Source organism: Octopus bimaculoides, chromosome 5 (genome assembly GCF_046866305.1).
Source record: "Octopus bimaculoides isolate indiv1 chromosome 5, ASM4686630v1, whole genome shotgun sequence".
In the NCBI taxonomy this organism is placed as follows: Eukaryota; Metazoa; Mollusca; class Cephalopoda; order Octopoda; family Octopodidae; genus Octopus; species Octopus bimaculoides.
The window spans coordinates 126,404,391-126,431,701 of record NC_142932.1 but is presented as its reverse complement, the minus strand read 5'-3'; the positions used below and the strand labels follow the sequence as shown (position 1 = coordinate 126,431,701).

Genomic DNA, 27,311 nt, shown 5'->3' with positions numbered 1-27,311 from the left:
CCATCGACAGGTTGTATTTTTCATCGGTTTATGAGTTTGTTTGACCAGCATGAGTGATAAGAGACTGCAATTAAGGGATATATAAAGGGTCTGCATTTTGGTAAACTCTGCTGATCCGCACAGTTTTATATCCAAATACCATATATATATATATATATATATATGTGTGTGTGTGTGTGTGTGTGTGTGTGTGTATGTATAATTAGTGTACATTTAAACACAAAGAGGTGACCCTTTAACAAGTAGCCTTACATGCCAGAAGGAGCAGTCAAAACGTCCAAAACCACAGTTAAGAGCAATTGCGAAGGGAATGAAAGAAAAAGGTTTACTATATTTTTACAGCCAGACCTGGGTTTCGAACTTTAATTAGCAAATAAAATAATTTGCTTGGCGAAGTTCTCATCAGTGTGTACGCCAAACGTTAACAGAATAATACGTGTCTCATCATTATATATTATACCTTTTCAAATCCACCGCGCAAGCGCAGTTTCAGTCTCATAAAATAAAAAAAGTCAATAAAAGAAAATGGAGAAGAAAAATTAAAAAGATGTTCGGATTGTTCTTTTTTTTTTTTTGTATTACAATTGGAAATTTAATGCAAATTAAAAGGTGAAAAAATATACCTATAAGAGTATAAAATGAACCACTGCAACCAACAAAATAACCCAAAATATCAAGAAGTCCTTAGTTTTGCTAATTAATTCTTTCGAGTACTCCTTCTCATCAGGTATATATACACTGGAAAAAGTATATATATATTTGCATTGAGAATTACCTCCCATCGCCAACCGGTGGTTGTCACATGCTGATGACGGGTCAATACCCAGAAACTCGGGTCCGTGTGTATCACGTCAGGCTGGAGATGGGAACGATGACTTCCCTTTGCAAATACTGAGAGGGCACAGACAGTGTGTCAATAGCCAGCTGGAGGAGATGTCTTCCTGGGACAACAAGCATCAACCCTTAAGGGTAGCCACATCTATGCGGCAAATATACTTCACGTTGTCGTGCGGCTAGTGTTTATACCTCGCTCAGAGATTTATATTATATATATATATATATTCATTTAAAATGCAGAGATGCCTATAATAGGACATCTAACCCGCTAGAAATAGTAGCAAAATACTACATACCACAAAATTAGGGATAATTTCGAAAGGGAATGAAAAATAAAAACATTTACCAATCTATATTATGTTTTTATTTTTCATTCCCTTTCGAAATTATCCCTAATTTTGTGGTATGTAGTATTTTGCTACTATTTCTAGCGGGTTAGAAGTCCTATTATAGGTATCTCTGCATTTTAAATGAATAATACATAGTCTATTGACTGTTTTTTACTCTCGCTAGACCACTGGTGGTAAATAAAATTTCTAAAATTTTTTTTGCTACCCTGTAATTTATTAATAAATATATATATATATATATATATATATATATATATATATATATATATATATATATATATATAGTATTTTGTTTTCTTTAACAAGGGACTAAAAAACATTCAGTAAGTAATAACTCGAAAACTGGAAAAAAGTAGTTAGAAGAAACCTTTGTCTCTTTCTAAACTGGAGGAGATGAGAAGAATTAAAGAGCGTCTTAACTTGAACGAAATTATTATTAGAGAAGACAGATAGCAGTGAAGGGTTTTGGGATTGGTTCTCAATGACCGTTGGTAATCGGTCAAGGAATTATGAGAAAATGAAAGTGAAAAATAAGATAAACTTACGCTTCTGTTTCTAGATGTATTCTATTTCACTCAACCATTTTATGAGAGATACAGCTCTTTAAGCAGAACACTCAAAGCAACTCATAGTTTATAACGTCTACTATATAATTCTTTTGATGAGAAACGTTTGGAGAAACGCAGAAGTTTCACAATAATCAGTTTATAGTTGTTACTATCATTGTTATTTAGCCCAAGGCCTATATTTTACTATATTTTTCAATACTTTGCTGAGACGTTTCTGGTAAACTTTAATTATGATGTATTTCAAACTACAATTCTGACAAAAACATTGATCCTGTTTGTATTTGACTTTAGACTTTTAATGGTATTTATTCATTTATTATAATTATTCAGTTTTAATTTGATCCAATCATTACCAGACAATGAATGACGTCATTGTAGTTGTGAGATGTCATATTAGATGTAAAAATAAAACACACAACAAAATAACTGCCAACGTTAACTTAATACACAGTGAAGTCTACATACAGTCAGTCACACAACGACGAGTGATGTGGAGGTTTATAATGGCTGTATGGCTTTCTTGATACCAAGAACAACACTAACCACAATACACGTAGAGCAGCAACAACAGTAACAGTAATAAAAACAACATTAACGATAACAACAACATTGATAATGATTAGCAGAAACCAAGAGAAAAATACTGTAGCGAGAAAAGAGCGAACTTCGCCTAATACGCTAAATGTATTAACAATATTACGAAGATCGCCACCAGCTACGATAGCGTACATGGCTGAGTTAGAAGGTTTTATGACAAACATAAGCACAGGAGTGGCTGTGTGGTCAGAGGCTGGCTCCCAACCAGATGGTTCCGGGCTCAGGTTCCACTGCGTGGCACCTTGGGCAAGTGTCTTCTACTATAGCCTCGGGCCGACCAAAGCCTTGTGAGTGGATTTAGTAGACGGAAACTGAAAGAAGCTCGTCGTGTATATATATATAAATTTAAAACCTTGAAAAAAAAAAAAAAAAAAAAAAAAAATATATATATATATATATATATATGCATATATATATGTGCGCACGTATGTATGTATTTGTGTGTCTGTGTTTGTCTCTTTACCATCGATTGACAACCGATCTTGGTGTGTTTATGTCCCCGTAAACTAGCGGTCCGGCAAAAAAACCGATACAATAAGTACTAGGTTTATAAAGAATGAGTCCTGGGGTCGATTTGTTTGACCAAAGGCGGTGCTCTAGAATGGCCGCAGTCAAATGACTGAAACAAGTAAAAGAATAAAACACTGTATGTCGTAACTCAATGGTTTTGTGCCCAAATCCCTCTTGGGTAGATTTTTATATTTTGGAGTCAAAAGGGTTTCCTGGAGTCAAATCAAGGAGGTTTGCATCAACTACTTTAATCCAGTGTAGTAATATCTCCGTTTCAAATTTTTGTCAGAAATTTTGGAGGAGGGGGTAGTAAAGTCAATTACATCGACTGGTACTTATTTTATCGACCCCGAAAGGATGAAAGGCAAAGTCGACCTCGGCGGTATCTGAACTCAGAACGTAAAGACAAACGAAATACCGCTGTGACACAATTATTCCTTTCTACTCTAGGCACAAGGCCCGAAATTTTGGGGAGTGGGGTCAGTCGATTAGATCGACCACAGTACGCAACTGGTACTTATTTTATTGACCCCGAATAGATGTAAGGCAAAGTCGACTTCAGTGGAATTTGAACTCAGAACGTAAAGACAGGCGAAATACCGCTAAACATTTCGCCCGGCGTGCTAACGATTCTGCCAAGTGTATTAATACATTAATAGTAATTAGGACATTGATCTAAAGGAGACGAAAGAAAGTCAAAATGGTGGAATTTCAACAAAGAAATAACGAAGGGAACAATATTAAATTTAACAATAAATTTTCCCCATCTCTCCTTTGTTGCAGTCAAGTATTTCCCTTGTTCAGGTTAATATTTATATTATCATTGCATCGGTTACGATGACAGGGGGAATAAAGCGTCGCATTACATGCTTTGAGGAACCGAATCCCGTTCGTGATTGATCTTTCACTAAGGAATTACATGATCATTTCAATCCTTATAAAGCTGGCATTGTTGTTCATGGAATTATATTAATATCTGCAGAAAGCAACGACAACTAAAGCAACACAGTCTCCAATCATTTGTACCAAGGGAAAACAGCCATGTTTAGGATTTCTATTAAGTCATATACACGATATAATACTTTACCTGAGTTGGGTGTTGAGGGGATGTGATGCTCCTGTGCGGAGGTAAATGTAATTGGCCTAGGCTGCCATTTAATATATTAGAGCGCGCTTGCAATGTAGAAGAAAAGAATTCGGTAACTATATCATTGTTTACTTCATCTGCCAGTAACGGTTGAGCATCAGATTGACAGTCAGTTGTCTGAAAAATAAACAAAATCGAAAACAAAAATTAGATACGCTGGAAATAATTGTTATTTAGCACAACATAGCTTTTGTGAATGTGCCTTTAGTTGCTATGGCACATCACTGATATTGGTGTTCTGGAAATTCAGTGGCTTAATGAAGAAACCTTTTTGTAAGATGAAACTTTTTTGTAATTCATATCATTTAAGTCTGTAAGCTAAAAAGGTATTAAAAGAAACTATAAAATATAGAATTAAATACAGTGAAGTATTAAGCTCCTACCTTCGATGCTCTGTGTTAAAAGTAAAAAATTGCTTAACTTTGATTGTTATTTGTATTGCTTCAGTAAAATAATTCAAAGCAGTGCAGTCACTCTTTGTATCAACTCTTTAACGACTTTACGTTGTTCGCTTCAAAACCTGATCGAAATGAATAATTTTAATCGTGATTGTCACCAGAAAGACAAGTCTTAGCAAGCTGGTCTTGGGGAGTGGATTCAATGGAACCACTTATAATCATTTAATTTTACATATGTTGCCAAATGCTTTTGGAGAAGGTACAAACGACTTTACAACTTATTTCTCTCACTCCTACCAATAGTGATAGCTACCAAAGTAAAATATATTTACAAAAGTGTTCGAAAGAATTTCTATACAAACATTTGGCTCATCCGATCATTGTAGAGATACTAGAGAATGGTCGATTTTCTGCTTTTAACTCAGCACAAGTACTTTTGATAAACCTGAATCCGAAATGACCCACATAACTTATCCATAGCATCTATACATGTACCCAAGTGCTAGGAGTGTAGGAAAATTATTTTTGTAGTACTGGGCGAGACAATATTTACTGTAGATTAACTTTCTCAGTTAAATAACATTTTTCACCAGAGTGTACAGAAAGAAGAAATTATAATTTGTTACAGTCAAATAATTTTGCTATTCATCTGTGACTTCCACGGATAACTGGCTCTCCAATGAGATCAACTTTTAAACGCAGCGTAAAATACCTCTGAGTGTGGCATAAAACAACAAATAAAAAAAAAAACCAAAATAAAAGATGTTCTTTGCTAATCTTTGCGAAAACTAGCTTTAGTTCTGGCACTTAAAACACTCGACAATTGTCTCTTTTTGAATAACATCAATGAGTTATAATGATATTCTTTGCCAATACACAAGACTTGTTAATTAGATGATGAGATGTGCTCAACTAGACAGCTGTCGGCTTATTATTGTCGGTGGTTTTTCTTCTTATTTTCACAGGTGGGAAAAGTGGAATGATTGTTTGACAGTTAAGCTGCCTTCTAACGAACAGTGAATGGAAAACCCAAAGAACCGGTAGGAATTTTAGTTTTGTCTGATGCAGTTGTATGGGAAATTACTTGACACAAGATATACTTTGTTTTTAAAGTTAATTTCATTTACAGGAAGCAAAAGTTTCATAGGAAGAAAGAATACAACATATAAGCTAAATATACCGTTCGTTACTAATTTTTGACATCCAACGATCTTTGTTAAAAAAAAAGAAAAAAACAGAGGCCAGATTGAATGAGTCGGTATAAATAAAGACGTGAACCAGTAGTACATGAAATGATATTACCTGAAACTGTAAGGTTATAAAAGTTCAGTTGCAGCCGCCCAATCCTTCTGCAATTGGCGATGCTGAGTATTGGTGGCTGTTGTTGCTTTATGTGCAGTAAATTACGCAGATATCTCTTGAGGAGAAAAGTAATTTTTTTTTTGTTACTTTTACATAGCTGTTATTTTATATCACGAGTTGGAAACTTGCGCTCTTGTAATAGTCTAGGTGCAGCTTGTTGAAAAAATTACAACGCTTGAAGGAAAATAATGTACTGGAATATATTTTTAATTTAATATATATCTAACTCTTTAACGAAGTGGGTATCTTCGGAAAGAAACCATTTATCGTCATTCATACTAACATGTAATTACTTTCGGAAAATGTAAATGTGAACTGTAACTTAGCACACGCATTTATCACAAACCTTTATCACCATTTATACCTATTTAGAGATGACTGTGATAGCTTTATATTTAAATAAGCTTTTAAAACATTTAGGTTACCTGATATAATTCGTCCATATAAGTTATCAATTTTATCAATAATTATGTTTTATAAAACAGTTCAGTCTAAGTACAAGATATATATTATACATATTTTAATTTGATATTTTCAGATGGCATTTAACTTCAATGCTGCCTTCGAACAACTGTTTGAAATTAATGTAATATTGGTGTCATGAGACCAGGATTTTGTATCCAGCAGTTATTTCCACAGACTTATGGTTTTAGATGAATAATGATATACTGAGAATTTTAATCAAGTTATTATTTTCCCATTGCTGTAATTTAAGATCAGAAGTGGGAGACCGGCTGCAGAGTGGCGGGGGATACGCTTGAGGGAAAATGATGATCCTGAAAGCTATTTTTGTTGATGAAATTTTAGTTATTGTCCATCTTTTCAATTAATTAGCAACTAATTACAACTATCAATACTTCTTCATTTACTCATGTATTTACTTTTGGTCAATGTAATTGTAAAATGTAGCTCAGACTAAGCATTGAGTTATTGTCACGTGAGTCTCCTCTAAAGACAACTGTTGCCACTTTTATATTTAAGCATATCCCGTCCCGACAAAACTTACTTCTAAACATGTAGGGGACGGGTTCTAAGCTTTTAATATTTTACATTCTATTTTATAATCGCGGTTTAAAAGTAGTTGTATAAAATATAGTGCAATGCAGCTTGGTCGTGGTCGGATTGTATTTAACTTCAATGTGGCCTTCCAACAGGAAAAATGTTCCACGCCTCTGCTTTATCATAATTATACCTGTCTTCATTTCATGATTAATATCCAGTTGTTTGTACAGTATTACAATTGAAATTTGAGAATAAAACCTGGTTCGGGTCAACTCTGGCAGATAAGCGTTTATCTGAACTCTGAATGATGAGGGTCCATGGAGAAAATGTATTTTAAGATCAAACAGAGACTCACTTAAAAAGTGATTGATTCGTTCACATGAACTCATTCAAAAAGTGATTGATACACTGGGACAAAGCACAAGACATTTACAGTTTTCATTCCATATTATTCTTTTAAAGTAGAGGAAACAGAAAACTGATTATAATAAAGCATGTTGTATTTTTTGTTTTGTGAATCTATATTTTTACGTCGTGCATCTTTTGAATTTTGCCAACAAGAAATAGTGTGAACCTCCTCTCTTGTCCACACCTACGCAAACTAGCCGAGTACTCTGATCAGGAATATTAATTTTGCCATTCATTTTAGAATTCAGTTCTTTCTTTTTACACTCCAGAATCAGCAAGATGTTGGCATGTCACGTTATCTTTTAATGAATCATCCAATATTCTTCTGTTCAACAGAAATGTGTTATCTTTCATATAATATTTTTTATTCAAGTTTTCTAAATTACAAAACTACTATCCAAATAACAGCTTCTATATATATGTCGATCAATAGTCGGTATATATATATATTGTATGCACACACATAGGCGCTCTCACACACACAGACGCACACACACACAGACGCACACACACACAGACGCACACACACACAGACGCACACACACACGCATATATTGGTGTTTTTATTTATTTATTTGTTATTCTGTTTGGCAATTTAAAAGTAATTTTAAACATTCTTGTTGCCTGGTTTATCTCAAAAATAATTATGTAGCTCGGTATTCAAAACCAGGAATATATTACTTACAGTTAAATACCAAGAATATTCAAAAGCAGTGACATGAAGATTAACTGTGTTAATCTCTATGTCATTGAATTATTTCTTCTGTGTAAATAAAATACATTTTGTCTTCTTTATTTGATACTAACTTGGGTTTTGTATTGTTATGTATACATTTTTCATGATATTGAACACAATACTTTTTGAATTTGAAGGAATGTTAGCGTTATTACAGTATACAACCTTCGATACATTAAATGCAATTTGGATAAATTAGAATCAATTTAACCTATATTTAACTGGGAAAAAATTAGAATTTTCATTTAAATTTTAAGACATGCTCATGTTTATAAATCATGCGTATAATGACGACTACATCATGCATAGTGACATGGTTCCAAGTAAGATTTGTTATTCACACTTAATCTTTATTATAAGTTTATTTAGATGTCTGCAATGGGTAAGGTTTAAATATATTCTGCTATAGTTGAGCTCTGATAATCTTTAACATTGTGCTTACGAAACTAAAGTAGCTATACTATCATCATCTATTATGTATAATGGTGCAGCACAACTATTTTATGCAATTTCAAATTTAATGTTTTCACATAAAAATATTCATTAATTCGATTATTAGATTTAGCAAGTCTGCAGTAATAAACTTCAACTTTTAAACGAGATTTCATTATTAATGATCGCAATTGATAAATGGTTGCTTATTAATTATTTAAATGCTAAATAATGTTCAAAAAGTCATTCCCTTTTACAGCAAGATGCCTTTGAAATAAGACTAATATAAAAGTTTTCCCACAAGTGAACTACATCGTACAGCCAGCTTGGATATTGTAGGCTTTGGGGGTCATTGGGCTCCTTGGCCGAACTACTCCAAATGAGGGATACGTCAATTTTAATTTGCGCTCTGACCCTTGGAAAAATTACATCTGAGGCCCTTGCTTCTACAGAATTTTAAGTGAGAACAACCAATCTACTAGATTTTAAACACAAAATATTCACATACTGTAGCGCTCTCTTCAGTTTAAATATTCAAAATGCACACCACACATCTCTCAAAAACAACAGTAAGAAAAGATATTTAAAGATTTCGGGTTTAACCAAGAATTACATTTTAGTTTTGGTTGTCATTATTATGAAGAATACCAAAATTAAACATCATTCTGATGAAAACTATTAAAGCGACGAAATGGTGCACTCGTTAGAACGTTGAAAAACAATATCGTCGTATATCATCGCTCTTTATAATCTGAGTTCAAATCCAACAGCGGTCATTTTTTAATTAAAATAAAAATACCGATGCATTACTGGAGTCTATAGTTTCGACTAGCCCTTTCCCCCGAAAATTGCTGCTGTTGGGCCTAAAAAAAAAAACATTTGAAAAATGTTAAATTGGTTATATGGTGCAAATATTATAACATCACGTAAACTCCTACACGTATTAACTTGCATCTCTTTACGTTCGCGGTTGAAGTCTCACCATAGTCCATTTTACTTTACCGAAATATCTATAGCAATGTGCCACTATAATAGTTTACCATTATGCTGGCATAAGATCTGCGCATGAAATCGAGTTGAAGGCTTTCTATATTACAAGTGACCCCATCTCCACATTCTATTTCACGCCACTGATGCCGCTTACGTATTTGAGAATTGTATTAATATACCAACTCTTATTTCCCTTTCTTCATGTATATATATATATATATATATATATGTATATATATATATTATTTCTCCCCGCCCCCACCATCACCTGACAACCGATGTTCGTGTGTTTATGCCTCCATAACTTAGCGGTTCCACAAAGATGCTGATAGAATAAGTACAGGGCTTACAAAGAATACGTCCTGGGGTCGATTTCTTCGATTAAAAGGCGGTGCTTCAGAAATCGACATCAGGACTTATTCTTTGTAAGCCCGGTACTTATTCTAACGGCATCTTTGACGAACCGCTAAGTTACGGGGATGCAAACACACCAATATCCGTTGTTAAGCGATCATAGGGGTGACAAACATAGACACACTGACATTAAATATATACACACATATACATTTACGCACACACACACACACACACACACACACACACACACACACACACACACACATATATATATATATATATGTACGACGGGCTTCTTTCCAGTTTCCATCTACCGAATCCACTTGCATGGCTATAGTAGAAGACATTTGCCCAAGGTGCCACGCAGTGGGACTGAACCCGGAACCATCTGGTTCGTAAGCAAGCTACTTACTACACAACCACTCCTACGCCTATATACATACACACACATATATATATGCATATATATATATATATATATATATATATATATATATATATATATATATATATATATATACACACACACACACATATATATATACATATATATATATATATATATATATATATATATATATATATATATATATATATATATACATATATGCATATATACATGTATGCATATAGAACCAACTTCACTTTTGCCTCTGAGAATCTAATTTATGTAATAACTTGTGCTCGGGTTGTAGACATCACTGTACAGTATGACACTGAGACGCGTATGGCATTGAGTCGGAGAAACACCCTGTATAAAGCGCAGATCCGGTTCCCGCAATACAAACAGATTCCTTTAAGTGAACACATGGAGAGATCTGCGGGTAGCATCAAACCGAATTTCACAATTTTCCTCTTCTACCAGTGCAAAGATACAATTTCTCTACAAGAACGTTTAAATAAAGAAAATATATTCATCGAAAAATACAGAACAGTCTAAATATGCACGCATAACATAACCAACTTTGATCTCTATACATTTCACGATCACATACCCATCACTGTATATATTTCTCCCCACTACTCTAGACTTTGAATTTTTGTGTGTGTGTGTGTGTGTGTGTGTGTATATATATATATATATATATATATATATATATATATATATATATATATATATATACTTTATTTAAAAGCAGCAGAAATATAACAAAAGACTGTTACTCTGAGTTTCACGTTCCCGTTCATCGGACAGTTTTAAAACTGTCCGATGAACGGGAACGTGAAACTCAGAGTAACGGTTTTTTTTGTTATATTTCTGCTGCTTTTAAATAAAGCATATTACTCTACCTCTGGTATTCGAGTACTCTTTTTTCCACCTTGTTGCACATTTCATGTGCTTACTCCGGTATATATATATATATATATATATATATATATATATATATATATATGTATGTATGCATGTATGTGTAAATGTATGTATGTCTATATCAAGTGATCGACCAAACTATCGGATGTTGTTATACATCGCTGATCACAATGTGCTTTGCAACATTTTCGCTTTTGAATGATGCCACCTCGCTGGCAAAGTGAGCACAGGTCAACATTTCCTCTGATCGGAAGGTTAGACTTTCGCAGGGTTATCCACTGCAGACTGGACTGGAACCAAGTGAAGGGAAGTGTTTTGATCAAGAACACAACTTGCAGCCGGTCCGGGAATCGAAATCATGATCCCACGTTCGCGAGTGCAATACCTTAACGACAAGGCCACGCGCCTTCACACACACACGCACACACACACACACACACACACACACACACACACACACACACACACACACACACATTTACCAATAAAGCAACTTTTCAACTTCTATTATTTATGTCCCTATTTGAGTTAGTATTATTAACATTTCTAGATGACTTCGGAAGTAATTTGATACCGACCATCTCAGCGTTCTCCTCCTTGAATCTACCATTATATCTATCAGATCGAAAAACATGGTCACTCGAGTTGATTGCATCGGATTTTATCTCCTAAAACGTGTGTTAGAAGTCGGCGTTATTTGATCTTACATTCTTACTCTATTTTGTAAGAAAGGCAAAATATAGAAAATTCTCTAATAGGATTAGCAACAAGCAGACCGTTTTAATAGCATCACTTATGCCAGTCATTCTACTCTATGTATGTTACCAACAACTAAGCATGGATCTTTTAACTTCTTAAAGACATTTACTATGAACATCAATCTTGTTTAAATACTTAAGAAATGAATTGCAAAGAAGATTGGGTTTCCGCTATTTTCCGCTTTCAGCGGACGGAAACCACATCACTTCATTCATGTAGCTAACGTATCTTATTTAGAATTGCATGAACATCACTACTTCTGTCTAAGACTTTTATTTCACAAAATCACAGTTTTAATGCTTGTGCATAATAAATAAATGAATAAATAAATGAATAGTTCACATTAACCAATAACATGTTTCGATCCCAGTTGAGTTTCCGTTCCAATTTGGCATTTATTGTCATCAGATATCTTTCGTCTCTGCTGAGCTGATAAAATATCCTAAATACAACACAGGCAGAGGTGTCTAGCTTCAAAAGGACCGTTTTGTTGTTTACTTCATACCAGCCCTGATATAGTCGGTATCGATCAGCTTACAGCCATGAGCCATGCATTCATTTATTCAGACATAGTACCACCTCATTTAATGTGACTCCGTACTTATTAAGATGGCAGATTTGAGAGATATCTGACTGCTTTTTGTAGCAGATCTGGATACAGAAGAACGGTTCTCAACTTCAGGCCAGTTCCATTTAAGTATGTGCGAGTGGTTCTACTGTTTTATTAGACTTGGAGTTTAAAGTGAAAATGACGCGTTCACGCAAGTTATGTTTTAAGTCAACTTGTATTAAGTTAGAATTGAAAACAGAGCTCACTCCCAACTCATTAGTGGGTGATCATTGCTTTATCGTATCTATCTATCTATCTATCTATCTATCTATCTATCTATCTATCTATCTATCTATCTATCTATCTATCTATCTATCCCTTTTCTAACTCCGTATGCGAGTATGTGAGTATGTCTATGTGTGTGCGGGTATATATTAGGTTGTTCCGAAAATAATAGCCGATTTCAGGAACATAATTTTATTCTGGAAAAATTAACAATAGAAATGTTTTGATTAGTCAAAATATGAGCCGTGAACATCAATGCATCTCTGCCATCGATCAACGAGATTATTCATGTCTCGTTGGCTTTGATGCTAAGAAATCTTTGAGAGCTGATTCCACCTCTAGTTTGGACCTGAAAGTTTTATAACTTAAAAACGTGTTTAAATGCTTTAAAAATGGTAGTTTAGGGTGAAAGATCAGAAGAATATGGAGGATATGATAAAGTCTCGTATCCCAAGCCTGTGAGTTTCTGTAGCGTCATTCTTACAACATGTGGTTTGCATTATCGTGGGGCAGAATTTGGCGGATTCATCAATGCAGGTCTCATTATTTTTGCAAGTGGGCATGCATTTCAGCAAGTTGATTGCAGTAAACCTCTGCTATAATGCTCTGATTGGCTTCCAGAAAGCTGTAATGGACAAAACCAATTGTAGATCACCAGACAGTCTCAATAATCTTCTGCTGATGCAACTTTGGCTTTGGGAAATGTTTGGGGGACTCATCACGATCAAGCGATTGACCTGATTGTTTAAGGGTTATCATAAAGGATCCACTTTTCGTCACAAGTGACTATTCGGTCAAGAAAAGGATCATTGGTGTTTCGCAGAAAGAGCATCGAGCACACTTCAAAACGTCGAATATTTTTTTTTCATTGAGCTCATGCGGTACCCATTTATCGAGCTTTTTCACCTTACCAACCTTTTGCAATACCGACACCAAGTGCATGAGACATTTCTCTGACACGTTGACGTAGGTTTGTTCAAAAATTGCTTTCAATTGTTCAGTGTCAAGGCTGCACGACCCTTCTCTACCATCTTCATCTTCAGAACTACGGAAACTCTGAAACCGCCTTCATACTGTGCGATCACTTGTGAACCCCTCTCCCCATGCCCTGTTGATATTGACAGCAGTTTGGGAGGCATTGTGCCCAAACTTGAACTCATTCAAGAAAAGTGGGCGAAGGTCCTATTTTGTCATGTCCATAATTAAGGCAGCCTATGCTTCAAGAATGTTTTCTGTCCGAAATAAGTAGAAAATTATTAAAGAGCATACATCAATTATTAATAATTATTATATCGAAATTCACCTAAAATATAATTAAAATACTATGTTAAAATTGCGTTTCAAAACACAACACTTAGAGCGGCCATTATTTTTTGAACAACCTAATATATGCATATATATATATATATATATATACATACATACATACATATATATGTATATATATATTCAGAACAAGCATACACATATTCATACATACATATACACACATATATTCATATACATATTCATACATAAATGTGTGTGTGTGTGAAGCCACTGAAACGTGTATTCATGCAAGCATATATCTATAATTGAATGTAGTAGAGACACATACATATATATGCATACATAATATATACATATATACACACACACACACACACATACACACACACACACACACACACACACACATATATATATATATATATATATATATATATATACACACACACGTATGTATGTACATATATATTTTTACATATATATGTGTATGTGTCAAGGAAAAGAAACACTTGTTTTTTGAAGCATTGATTTTAATAACATTTTTACCTGTTGTTGCTCGTTTAGTTCTTGGTTGTCTGACGAGGCTGGAGCGCCGGTGTGAAGCTTGCGACTAAGCTTCATGATCTGTCAATAGAAAAATTAAGCAAAAATGAGACGACACGAAAATAATATCTGTTATGTTAATACATACAATATAAATCATTAAGATTATATAAATATTTTATATACTAAAATTCTATGCAGAAACTGTTCCTATATTATTACGAATTTCGAACCGTAGTATTCCGCATTAAATTTTTATGCCTGGTGTGTCTATCATTTATTTTAAACTTTGGAAAGGTCTGACTTGAAGGAGACTTGGCCGCTACTATTAGAAATGCAAACATCTGCGTAAAGGTAACTTGTCGTTTACGAAAGAATTTCTATTTCCGGTTGATATTTAGCTGTACTAAACCCAGTTTAGTACAGTTGCAGAAAATAGTGTTATTAGGGACAGCTAGGATACTTAGGTGGGTTCTTGGCATCTAAGGTTACTTGCTGTAGCCCAGTGTTAGGATTGTTTTTTTTTTCTAACAGTCTAATCTGTTGAGTGTATATGAAAATAACAACAACAACAACAACAACAACAACAACGACAATAATCATAATAGTAATAATAATAGTGGATACGTAAGGTTAGAGGCAGTAACCCGCTACCCTCTATAATAATAATAATAATCCTTTTTTTCTATAGGCACAAAGCCTGAAATTTTCGTGGCAAGGGGATAGCCGATTGCCTATGCATGTATCTATGCACGCTCATATACATGCAAACGCACACACACACACACACACACACACACATAAATGAGTGTCACAAGATTAAGAATGACCATTGCTTGCTGATGCGCAACAAAACAACGGTGACGCTTCAGCCTTGCGGTTGATATCCAGAATATGCCACAACTAATGCATGTGTAATCTTGATTAAATATCTTGTTAAACCATGGCTGAGATTTGGCATCGGGCACAGAGATGTATAGTATGGTTCGGTCTTATCCCTGTGGCAACTTTTTATTAGCTATGCTTATACAGGTACCTTTGAGTAGCTTACAAGACAAGCCTTACATAAAACGTTTCGTGCCCAAAAAGGAGCATTTCTAAGGAGCATATCTAAGTGATCGTTTGACCTTCTGGTTTTAAACCTAAAACTTCTCCCAATCAGACCCTACTGTCTTGAGAAGAATGCATTGTACAAAGCGGGAGTTAATGTTCAGAAAGAGGAAATGGGCATAACTGGAAGGGCTTTGCGTATCGATCTTCGTCATTTTGGTGAAACAACAACAACAACAAAAACAAAATGCTTTGTTTCAATAGCAACGAGAAAGATATGAAGTCTAAGGGAAGAATAAAAACAAAATCGATGTAGCAGCAGCAGCAATGTAATTAATTATTTCTTTTGATTAAATATAAGGCAATTTGTAGAGTATTCGATTTAATGAGCTTCATGTGTGTGAGTGGCTGAATATATATAATTTATATATCAGTGCATGTGTATACAATTATGTGCTTTAATTACAGCATTAGAGCTTTTTAGCTCTTATTTCTAGCAATGCCGGTATTCTAACACCCTGGTCATATTTGGTGAAAGTTATAGTCTTCCTTTCTGGTAAAACGTTGCATACTGCTATCTGCATTAATATATATATATGTGTGTGTGTGTGTGTGTGTGTGTGTGTGTGTGTGTGTGTGTGTGTGTGTGTGTGTGTGTGTGTGTGTGTGTGTGTGTGTGTGTGCGCGCGCGCGTGTGTGCGTGTGTGTGTGCGTGCGTGTGTGTGTGTGTGCATGTATACACACACACACACACACTTATACACACACACACACACACACACATATATATATATATATATATATATATATATATATATATATATATATATTAAAAGTCAGGGTACAATATGAATCTGTTTGCTAGAAAGAAGAGTTAAAACTCTCCAAAGCCTCGCTTCTCTAACTATATGTAAACGCGCATGAAGAATGTAGCAAATAATACTAAAGAAAAAAAAAACAGTCGTCCCTGTCTCTAAAACTACAAAGATGTCCGAGTATCAATTGATTTTTTAAAGATAATGGTAAACCTATTTGAATTTTGAATTTATACTGGCTCGTTAATGTTCATTTGGAAGTCGCGGGGCATTCAGCTGAACAGACGCGCACGGAATGGTAAATAAATTTTCAAAAAATAGTTTATGTAGTACGCCTGACTGATGTGCTTTAAATATCTTTGGCACAGAAAGCCAAATCAATTGATACTGGGATATCCACCCTCCTCTTTGTAGTTTTACAAATGGGAAGGACTGCTTTTTTTTTTAGTATATTTGCTACATTCTCGGTGGCTTTGGAGGATTTTAACTCTTCTTTCTAGCAAACAGGTACATATTGTACCCTGATTTTCAATATATATTTTCCTTATTTGCTTATGTTTGCTGGCTACTTAATTTTTTTTTAAAAGATAATGATAATTTATTTGGATTTTGAGTATATATATAAATACACACATACACACATACATACATAAATACATACATACATACATACATACATACATATATATAACATCTCATACAAACATATATATATATATATATATATATATATATATATATATATATATATATATTATTTTGTTTAAAAGAGTTCCAACTCTGTCTGTTTTTTATGTTTCATTTATATTCCTGCAGAACCAATGTGGGGTATAGAATATGGAAGATACAATATATAATATAATATACAATATATAATATAAAATAAAATAAAAATGGATGGCACCATGAAATAAAGTATTGAATGTAGATGAAATATTGAGTGTTCAATATAAAGGATCAAATATATAAATATAAGTATATAAAGGCGACTCGAGTTTCAGGGCTATTTCCCTTCGTCATGGCCGGTATGACAGACTTTAACAGACTGTCATACAATCATACAAAAAAAAACCCTTTTTTGTATTTATTTTTACTTGCATATATATTTATATATATATATATATATATATATATATATATATATATATATATATATATATATATATATGGGAGAATATACAAATAATAACAACAGACGAGGACAGGTGGTGTAAATAACAAAAGTATATATTAGTATGACGCTCGGGAATACGGAAAGTCTTTGACGTTTCGAGTTATATATATATAACAACTCACTCACAGCGGCCTTTTCGTTCCATACCTTGTTTTTCTCTTTCCTTCATACCTTCGTTACCTGCTCTGTCATATCCTCCTCTTTTCCCTCCTCTCTCGCTCCCTCACTCTTTCTCTCTCTCCCTCTCTCATATCTTCCTCTCTCTCTCTCTTCTTATGTCCCTCTCCCTCTTTTCTCTACCTCTCTCATTCCCTTCTCACTCCCTTTGTCTTTCTTCCTTTTTACCCCCCCTCTCTGTCTCTCTCACTTCCTTTCTATCTCCCCCCTCTCCCCCCGCCTGGATTTAAACAACAAAGATGGTACTAAAGTGGGACAGCAAGAAACTGAAGATTCCGTTGCAAGCTTGGAAAATCGTTAGCGGCGATCCTCCAAACAACACAATTACTGCTGCTCTGAAGAACAATGGTTTCTGTAGAACCATTGAGCAGATCGAAGTGAAGAAAAACGAATTTATCCGATCCTATGTCTTTATTAGACCACAGATTGAGATTCTTGATGCCATCATCGAAATCAACTGTGGCAAGGCTGACAAGGGTAAGGAAGATGAAGCAACAACCAGAAATCCCTCTGATCCAGTGGTTCTACAAAAGAATGGAGCCCCCCCCCCCCATCCCTGTGGACAGCCTGGGGAATGTAAAGGCTACCACTAGTAAAGGAAGGAACGTACTACTTTTGCAGACCCCCAGGGGTCCGCGGACCTCAGGTTGGGAACGACTGATCTATATGATCACTCGACCTGCTGCAAATATAGGCCAAAGCTTTCAATTTTAATCACAGTTGTTACTTTTTGACGCTAGCTTGACACGAGTGATAATGTATATTCTGTCTATAACAAGTCGGTTCATTGTTTTTGTTCTTATCTTTTTAGTAAACCATTATTTCACGCTGCTTTAGTTTACTTATCTCCTGGAAATATGAAAGAAGATCATTGAGATATGCTCAATCTGACATCACACTATTTCACCTATTAGCTCGAGTTACTTTCCTATTGGTCTGGAAGTTTTTTCTACCCGCATACTGTTCTGTTGAAGGCCATCATACACAACTATATAATAACAGGTGACCTTTTGCATTTATCTTCTCAGAGGATGACATATATGATAATGTAACGTCTGATACACATACACACACATTTATATATATATGTATATATATATATATATATATATATATATATATATATATATATATATATATATATATATATATATATATATATATATATATATATGTATATATATATATGTATATATATAGTAAATCCAAGAAAACGAAGAACAAACACAAAAAACAACGCGAGTTCGTGGTACATGTGAAATATTAGCAGACGCTCAGGGAAGGAAAGTAAGGTGGTTTTACATTTCGAGCAAGGCTCTCCTTCAGAAATAGGAGTGTTCAATAGAAAAGGAAGACGGAAGGGGAAAAATCACCAACGATTCACATGTGGTTACATTTTGAAATGACGCCCCCGGCTTTCCGACAAGCTTTGGAGAACGTAATTCGCGGAAATTTTTTCTATCTTCGGGTACGTACAAATATTAATGATCGAAATGAAGATGAGAGATTTTTATGGTTTGTTGTGGGATTTATGAAAAATGAGGGGAAGGGCAAGGCCCATCGAGTTAAGGACTCAGTTCCCCAAGAATTTACCACTTAATGGAGATTACCACAATGCCAGAACTAATAATAACAAGAGCACCCAGAGAGCGCAAATCTTCGCCAAGGCAACGCCAACGTCCTCGTCCTTATTTGTTTAATTAAGCACAAGGCCTCATAATAGAAGTTCCATTTTACTGTTTTTAAATTAAGTGTATACTTTCGGCTCATCGAAAACTCTCAGATGAGACACGCTTAATAGCAAATACTAATTTTTAACTTTTGTAAAAGCCTAGATTTAAAGATCTGTGTATTAGCTCTGATTTGTAGATTACTGGTATTTTGTTTATCTACCACTGAATGAATAAACTCTGAAAATAGATTCTAAAGCTCACTAGCATAAGACAATTGGTTCGGTTGTTGACAGTGTTTGTCGCTCAGTTAACATTCTAACAAGAAGCAAATATTAAAATGACAAAACGCACAAAGTAATGAATTCTAAATAATTCTCGTGAGACATTTTCTTACCAAAATGATATTCTCTCGTTGAACTTTCTGAACAGAATTTTTTTTTAAACTTCAAATGTGCACAAATATAACAGAGATAGAGAATGCGCAGATTATTATCGAACAGAATATATAGTTTTTCAGGTGTATTTATATTCGGGTTAACACTTCTGCGAAAAGAATTATATTTTTCTTCAGTTCGTTATATATTCACTGAAAAATTCATTGCACAAAATATCGCAATTCCTTCTATAATTTTCCAGGAAGACATCGAAAATAAGCTTGCAAGAATATGGAGCATTTTCTTGCAAAAGGCCACCTGGTTAGATATACTTGTGCACGATGCGCTTAACAGAACAGCATGCGGTTAGAACTTTTGGACCAATAGGAAAGTAGCTGCAGAGGAGTGGGATGTGAGGGTGGGCGTTTATAGATGATCTCGTTCATATTTCCAAACTGCAGTAACGTAAAATAAATTATTCACAAAAAAAAAGAACAAAATCAATGAATTGCCTTGCTATCGACAGAATATGCATCATTAATGTCTAGGCTTCTAAGAAGTGATAACTAATAAAAATTGATGGGGATTCTAAGGAGAGAGAATCAAGAAATCAGGAGCTAGTAAAGGATTTTTGGATTTTTCCTTCTACTGAAATAATTCCTTGCAATTAGTCAAATGAACATCGTCTTAAAGTTTCAGAAAAAGTATTCTCTTGCAAGCTTTTATAGGGGTAAGCCTGATATAATCAATATTATAAAATGCCAAGTCACGTTTTCACGCTGCTTTTCTTTTTTGTTTTCTCACGCCGTAACGTTATGGGAGTGTAGGGGAAAGTATTAGCTGTGCTGAGAGGGGTGAAAGTAAAAGAAAGAATTTAAAGAATATATGGATTCGACAAATAGATAGGTAGGAGATTGACAGAGTGTGGGTGAGAAAGAAAGAAAGAAAAAGAAAGAAAGAAAGAGCTAACAATCAACCATGAAACGAGACAGGGAGTTAGACGAGCAGACGACAGAACGAGTAGGAGGAGGAAATAATGTAAGGTAAGGGAAGAGTGGTGAGAAAAAAAAAGAGCTCTAGAAATGTAGAGGAATCAGAAAGGTAACGGAATAAAATAACAGAGTGTATAGATAACGAGTGACTAATAGAAAAGAATAAAGAAAGAGAGGAACATTAATAGATGATATCAAAGTATGTACAGGAAAGAAGAGGTTGAATAAAAAGGAAAGCGGTGGAGGTAAATTTTGACAGAGATGAAAAAGGAGGAGAATTATAACATATAAAAAGATATGAAGAGAATAAATAATGAAGCAAATACGTCACAGATTAAGGGAGAAGGGGGTAACAGAAGGAGTGAAGGGAAACTGAAAGTCAGATATAACAAAGGATTTCGATATACAAAAATAACAAAGACATGGATCACGCTAATGTAGCGTAATGACATAACGCATAATCTAATTTTGATATTTTCTTACTACGAATTCACTCTATCTACCCTTTAATATATAAGTTTGAAAAGAAGATGAAGATATAGTACGAGTCTAAATAAACTTATCTATTTTAATAAAAGTTTATGGATTTATGATTTAATATTATATTCACCAACATGAACTCATGACATAAATATACATATTTGATTTCCTCTTATCTTCAAATTGTGGGTTTTCTTTTGGGTAACTCTCGTAGTTAACAGAACATTCCCCCACTCTTCAGAAACAGTAAAATTTAAAAAAAAACATAATCAAGGAAACAATACTAATGAGGTAAAATATTGTCAGTCTCTTGAAACAAATATAAAAAAAAACATATCAACAACCTATACAACATAAACACAAAGAAACGTAACAACGAATGTTCTATGTAGTGGTATGGAATTAGCTAAACTTACAGCTGCTGGCTGCTGAAATACATCTCAGCTTCGAATCAATAACAAATTACGTTTATGAACACTGACAACTATACATACATACACACGTGTGTGTGTTTATACACACACCACATATATACACACACATATATATATATTTGTATATATTTGCATATATATATATATGTGTGTGTGTGTGTGTGTGTGTGTGTGTGTGTGTGCGTGCGTGTGTGCTTAACTCGACAAATTTGAATCAGATATGTTTCATATGGTTAGAAACATTAAATTTTCCAAATATAAATTCCTCTTTCAAAAACAACTTTAACATACCATAAGATTATATCTATATCTTTTTCCTTATAAATGTCCTGAAAAATCCTCACAGGCATATATATATATATATATATATATATATATATATATATATATATATATAATATAAATAATATATATGCATACATATATATATATATATATATATATATATATATATATATATGTATGTATATATATATATATATATATATATATATATATATATATATATATATATATATATATATATGCATTTATATATATGCCTATATATATATATATATATATATATATATATATATATATATATATATATATATAATCAAAATAAGCAGCAAGGATATCCAGTGGTAATGCAATACGACAGTTTCAAGCAACTCCATTTAATTGAACAATGCAATCATTACATTAATTTAAATGCAGAGCAATCCTCAGCTGCATAAAGACATAGAATTTAATTAAATTAAAACAGATGGACACGACACATTAGTATAATTTTACCTAAAATCTCCAAGAAGGTAAGGAGATAGACAGAGAACATGCTGACTTCACTTCAGCTTAGATGTCACGAATTAAAAAATTAAAGTTTAGTTTATGGTCCAATTCATTCCCAGTCGACTGGTTTAGATTTATTACTAATAAGAAGATCACTAAGTTTATCCAGTTTGACAATTCTGGTTTTTATTCCTCCACCAACCCAATAGTACTTAATAAAGACATTTTGGCTTGTACATAACAAAGCTGCTCTCACCAGGGAAGAAATTAATGTTGTGTTGGCCGCCAGAAAATTTGTCATAAAGTTTGACAATAAGTTGTGAGTCCGTAAAGACATACCCTAGGTTTTGATGTTACGATGGGAAATTTTGATTCAGCATAAATAGCTGATTTAGTCTATATATATATATATACTTTTTGAAATGGCAGACCAGTCCCCAAGCATCAATGGCGGTCTATATCGTGTTGATTGTTTACTTTACCTTCAAAATGTTTCTGACCAAAATGTACAAGTTAAGAATAGTTTAGTTAAGTTTTTCCGTAGAATGGGCTTAAGCATCGTTTTTGATGATGATGTAACGAAGGCCAACTTTTTAGATATTACACTTAACTTACACAATAATTCGTACTTCCCATACCACAAACCATCGACCAATCTTAAGTATATTAGCCAATTGTGTAATCATTCTAGGGTAATCACTAGGAACTTAGTTAAGAATATTTCATACAAATTGTCTAAGTTATCTGCTTATGTTGACATTTTCAATAAGACTGAATTTATAACTCTGCCTTACTTAAAGTAGGTTATACAGAGAAAGTTACCTACATTAACTCCATTCAATCTTATTCTACCTTTACTAATGGAGACATGAAATCTAGTTTTAAGGATATAAACGATATCAATTTTAATTTATACGCCAACACCAAACAGAAGAAGGGAGATAACCCTTATTTAAACCCCTCTTTTCGTTCTAAACATAAATCTATGTCTTTTAAAGATAGTTACCCCTAAAAATAAGGTAACTAATAGTAAAATCATTTGGTTGATATTCCTAATGGAAGGCAAATTAAATTTAATCTTCCTTTGCAGTTTCGGGAAGCTATTATTAGGAATTTTCCAAAGAATTCTAGGTATTACTCTATTATCAACTCGCACACGGTTAGGATTGGTTTTTCCAACACAAAAAATCTCTTACAAATTATCTCCTTACATGATATTAGCCTGTTAAATAAGAATACGTTTACTAATACTAACATTAATTTAGCAAATACAATCCATCCACCTGGAAATATTAATAACAAGGTTATTGTCTCTGAAGTCAATTCCAACAGAATTAAGTTTATGTCAAGTAACTCTAAAATTAAAAATTCTATATACCAGTGTAAAATTACTTCAGGTACCGATGTATTTTCTATATAGGTAGCTCTTCTTCTCAGTTATATAATAGAATTTCTAATAATTACTCTACATTTAGGGATAGAAATAAACGTAACAGTACAGGACTTAGTAAATTAATTTTGTATCTAAAAGACCATAATAAACAATTGAATTTAGATTGGTTGAGTCTCTCAATTTCGTTCCCTTATGATAAAGGCAAGGAATTCTGTCTTCTCTGTAATTCTGAACTATTTAAAAAATTCTTTTTTCTAAAAATCCCCTTATAAACACGGTTATAGAGCGTGCTTACCGATGTAAACATTGGCAGAAACACACCTTTAGTTCATATAAGTGATATCTACCATTATATTTAATTTAAACATTGATTTTCTTCTTATATTTCACTTTTACTAGATATATCTTTTTCCAAGACTTTAGGGTTTTATTTAATTTGCATATCGCTCTATACTTCTCATTTATTTGGTTTCTGATTTTTTCTTTCCTTTACCTCCCCCTCTTTCTATAGGCTACTTTTGACGTTATATCCTCTAACGTTTTTTAAAAAAAAACTTTATAGCGTTCAGTTCATCACTTTACATATCCATCATTTTCTGTTAAAATGTCTTACTGACGAGTTTTATTTCTTCATTTTCCTGAAGAGAAGATTATATTGTTTTACACCATTTTATTCCTTTGGAATAATACCAATGATATCTTCGAAACATGTGTCGGAAGTAAAAGAATTCGAATAACACCTGCGTTTAACTCCATTTATATATATATATATATATGTATATATGTGTGTGTGTACGTATGTATGTATGTATGTTTGTATGTATGTATGTACGTATGTATATGTATGTATGTATAGATGTATGTATATCTTTTATGTATATATAAGTATATATATATATATACAGGTGAGTGGATAAACGAAAGAGCACATTGAGTAGGTGTTACGAATATTGTTATTGTTATTTAAGATGTTTGATTCGGTTCCATCGGACTCAGTTTCGTCGGCTTCTTACAGAAACCTAGCTCATGGGACGTGTGAGTGTGTGTGTGTGTGTTTGTGAGTGCGCCTGCGTGTCAATCAGGAACACCACACTATACCAAACATTGAAAAGCATGTGTAAAAATATGCGAGATCAACGAGAGAAAAGTATGTAATCTGGAAAACAGACACAAAAACTCGTGTAAAATTCAATTCGATGCAAATACTCGCTTCTGTATGGCTATTAACATTAGTTGACCGAACACAAATAGAAACCACATCATGTGTCAATATCGTTTTTGATGCTTTGATACTGCAAATCTATAATCAGAGATGTTCAACCCATGCTTTTCTTAGATATTGTATCTAGGAATACTTGATGTGTTCGTTTTTCTAAAGCAGTAGGATATAATTTGGGGCAGACCTTACTGCTTTAGTTAGCAGATTCAATGAGCACGAGGAAACTCCAGCGTGGACTTGCTGTGTTATTAGGTTTCTGCTCTTCTCCGTCACTGGATCTAGGGTTTACATTCTTCTCTGTTTCACTTCTTGTTTTTTGATAGTAACATGTAATTTAAGGGAGAGGTTGACTGCTATTTCTAGCTGTTTAATCGACCGCATAGCGTCACTTCTTCCTGCTTCGATATCTTGTAGATTCCCTTATGTATTTCATGATGGTGGGTTACAATACTTGTATTTGAACATCTCCCCCACCAATCTCTCTCTCTCTCTCTCTCTCTCTCTCTCTCTCTCCCTCTCTCTCTCTCTCTTTCTGTTAACCTTTCACTCTTCTAAACAACTTCGCTCTCCAGATATCTCTACAGACGATACTCTCCCTGCTTACCTCTAACTACATCTCACCTTGCTCCATCTATCTACTTCAGTCTCTCTCTGTAATCATCTGACAACTCTTCTCCTTTACTGCCTCCCCTTAACTTTCTCTCTCATCCTCCCTCCCACCCTCTGCCCATCTGCATCCTCCTTCTTTTCTCTCCCTCTCCTTCTCTCCTTGTTTATTTCCACCTTCTCTCATTCGATATCTATTTCTAACGCCATCTCTCTCTCTCATTATATATCCTTTCATCTCCCACCACCTCTCTTTTCAGTATCTCTCGTCCTATTCATCTCCAGCCACTTTGCTCTCTTTCTTTCCATTCTCTTCTATTTGCTCTTCCTCGTTTCTTTATTTCTTTCATCTTCACTCCAATTCCATTCATGTATTTTTAATTGGTTGTATTCTTTCGATTCCCATTTCCTTCCGGTCGTCTCTCTCTAACCCACTTCGTATATGTCTGAGTGCTTTTATATTTGTATCTCCGAGTTTGACAGGATTTAAAGTGTATAGTTAAACTTTTAATCTTTTCCCTGAATTAACCAACACGTTCGCCTCATCACAACCTGGTCTACTTTACCCAAAGCGCAAACATTCCTATGATGTCAATAATTACAGAAATGCACTTACTAAAATTGCCAACTTATTATAAATTACATGGCCAAATCAATTTTTATCACGTAGAAAACAACAAATACAATAAATAAACCAAGAACAAAAAATACAGATATAAAAACTATATATATTGACAAATCAACAAATTAATTAATCATTTTCTTAACATGTTGAAATAGAGAATCAATCTCTTTAAATCGTGTAGATAGTATGAAAGAAGGAAAGGGCAATGCTTAATAATGTTTAGAATCGCGATAGATTCCCTTGAACTCAATGTATGATTCAGGTCAAGATGAATTTAATTTGCCTTTACTGATTTAATCATTCTAAGACCGGTATATTTTTCTTTTTCTTCTACAAACAGGGAGGATGATATTAATTTATATAAATAGTTAATGTCAGTTTGATATTTTAAACCTTTTCCTCGACTGAGAGGAATCCTTTTAAAGTGGAGTATAACAGCAATGATATTAGATTTTAATATCAGAAATGCGATATAAGGAGGTTGAATGTATGAAGTGTAAAATCGTGAATCCGAAGCAACATGTGATGGTCTGCAGGAGACTTAACAGAATACTTCAATGAGTTCAATTATGGCGTGGAGTAAGGATCTTATCCTTTTGGATATTTGCCCTTCGTCTGAAAGAGTAACACAGGGAGAGAAAGATTGAAAGAGAGGAGAGAGAGAGAGAGAGAGAGAGAGAGAGAGAGAGAGAGAGAGAGAGATGGTGAGAGAGAGAGAGTCGAAGAGAATGGGTATATTGTCACTTGGGCTATGGCACAGATCAATGAAGGAATTTAAATTGAAGAACCCACGTGACAGTAACGTGGAGAGTGGAGGTGAAAGGCTGATAAAGAGGAATGGGAAAATATCAGAACTCTGAGGTCTGAGGTAAACGAAAGGAGGTAAGTAAGGAATTTGAAAAAGAAATATAGAAAAAACTAATGTCTTAAGAGCAGCAAATTTCGGTAAAGAAATGAAATATTAAAATTTATTGATTTAGCAAGTCAGAATATAAAGATCATAGAAATATTGGAAATGTGTTGCAGATGTAATCAATAAAGAAATTTAGGTTTGTCGACATGATATAAGGATTAATAAGTCACAAAAACCAATAACATACTTTATGTTGGGGTTG

The 27,311-nt window shown here is 33.9% G+C and overlaps 1 protein-coding gene across 3 annotated transcripts in view; it reads right to left on the bottom strand.

Moving 5' to 3' along the window:
- Positions 1 to 27,311, bottom strand: part of LOC106867823 (uncharacterized) — a 362,348-nt gene that overhangs the window by 12,434 nt on the left and 322,603 nt on the right. For all 3 annotated transcript variants that reach the window (XM_014912847.3, XM_089353055.1, XM_014912848.3), the window contains 2 exons: positions 14,417 to 14,494; positions 3,951 to 4,127 (listed from right to left, as the gene is read on the bottom strand). In XM_014912847.3, coding sequence (XP_014768333.1) covers positions 3,951 to 4,127; positions 14,417 to 14,491 — 252 coding nt within the window. In that variant the 5' untranslated portion in view covers positions 14,492 to 14,494. The remainder of the gene's footprint in view (positions 1 to 3,950; positions 4,128 to 14,416; positions 14,495 to 27,311) is intronic.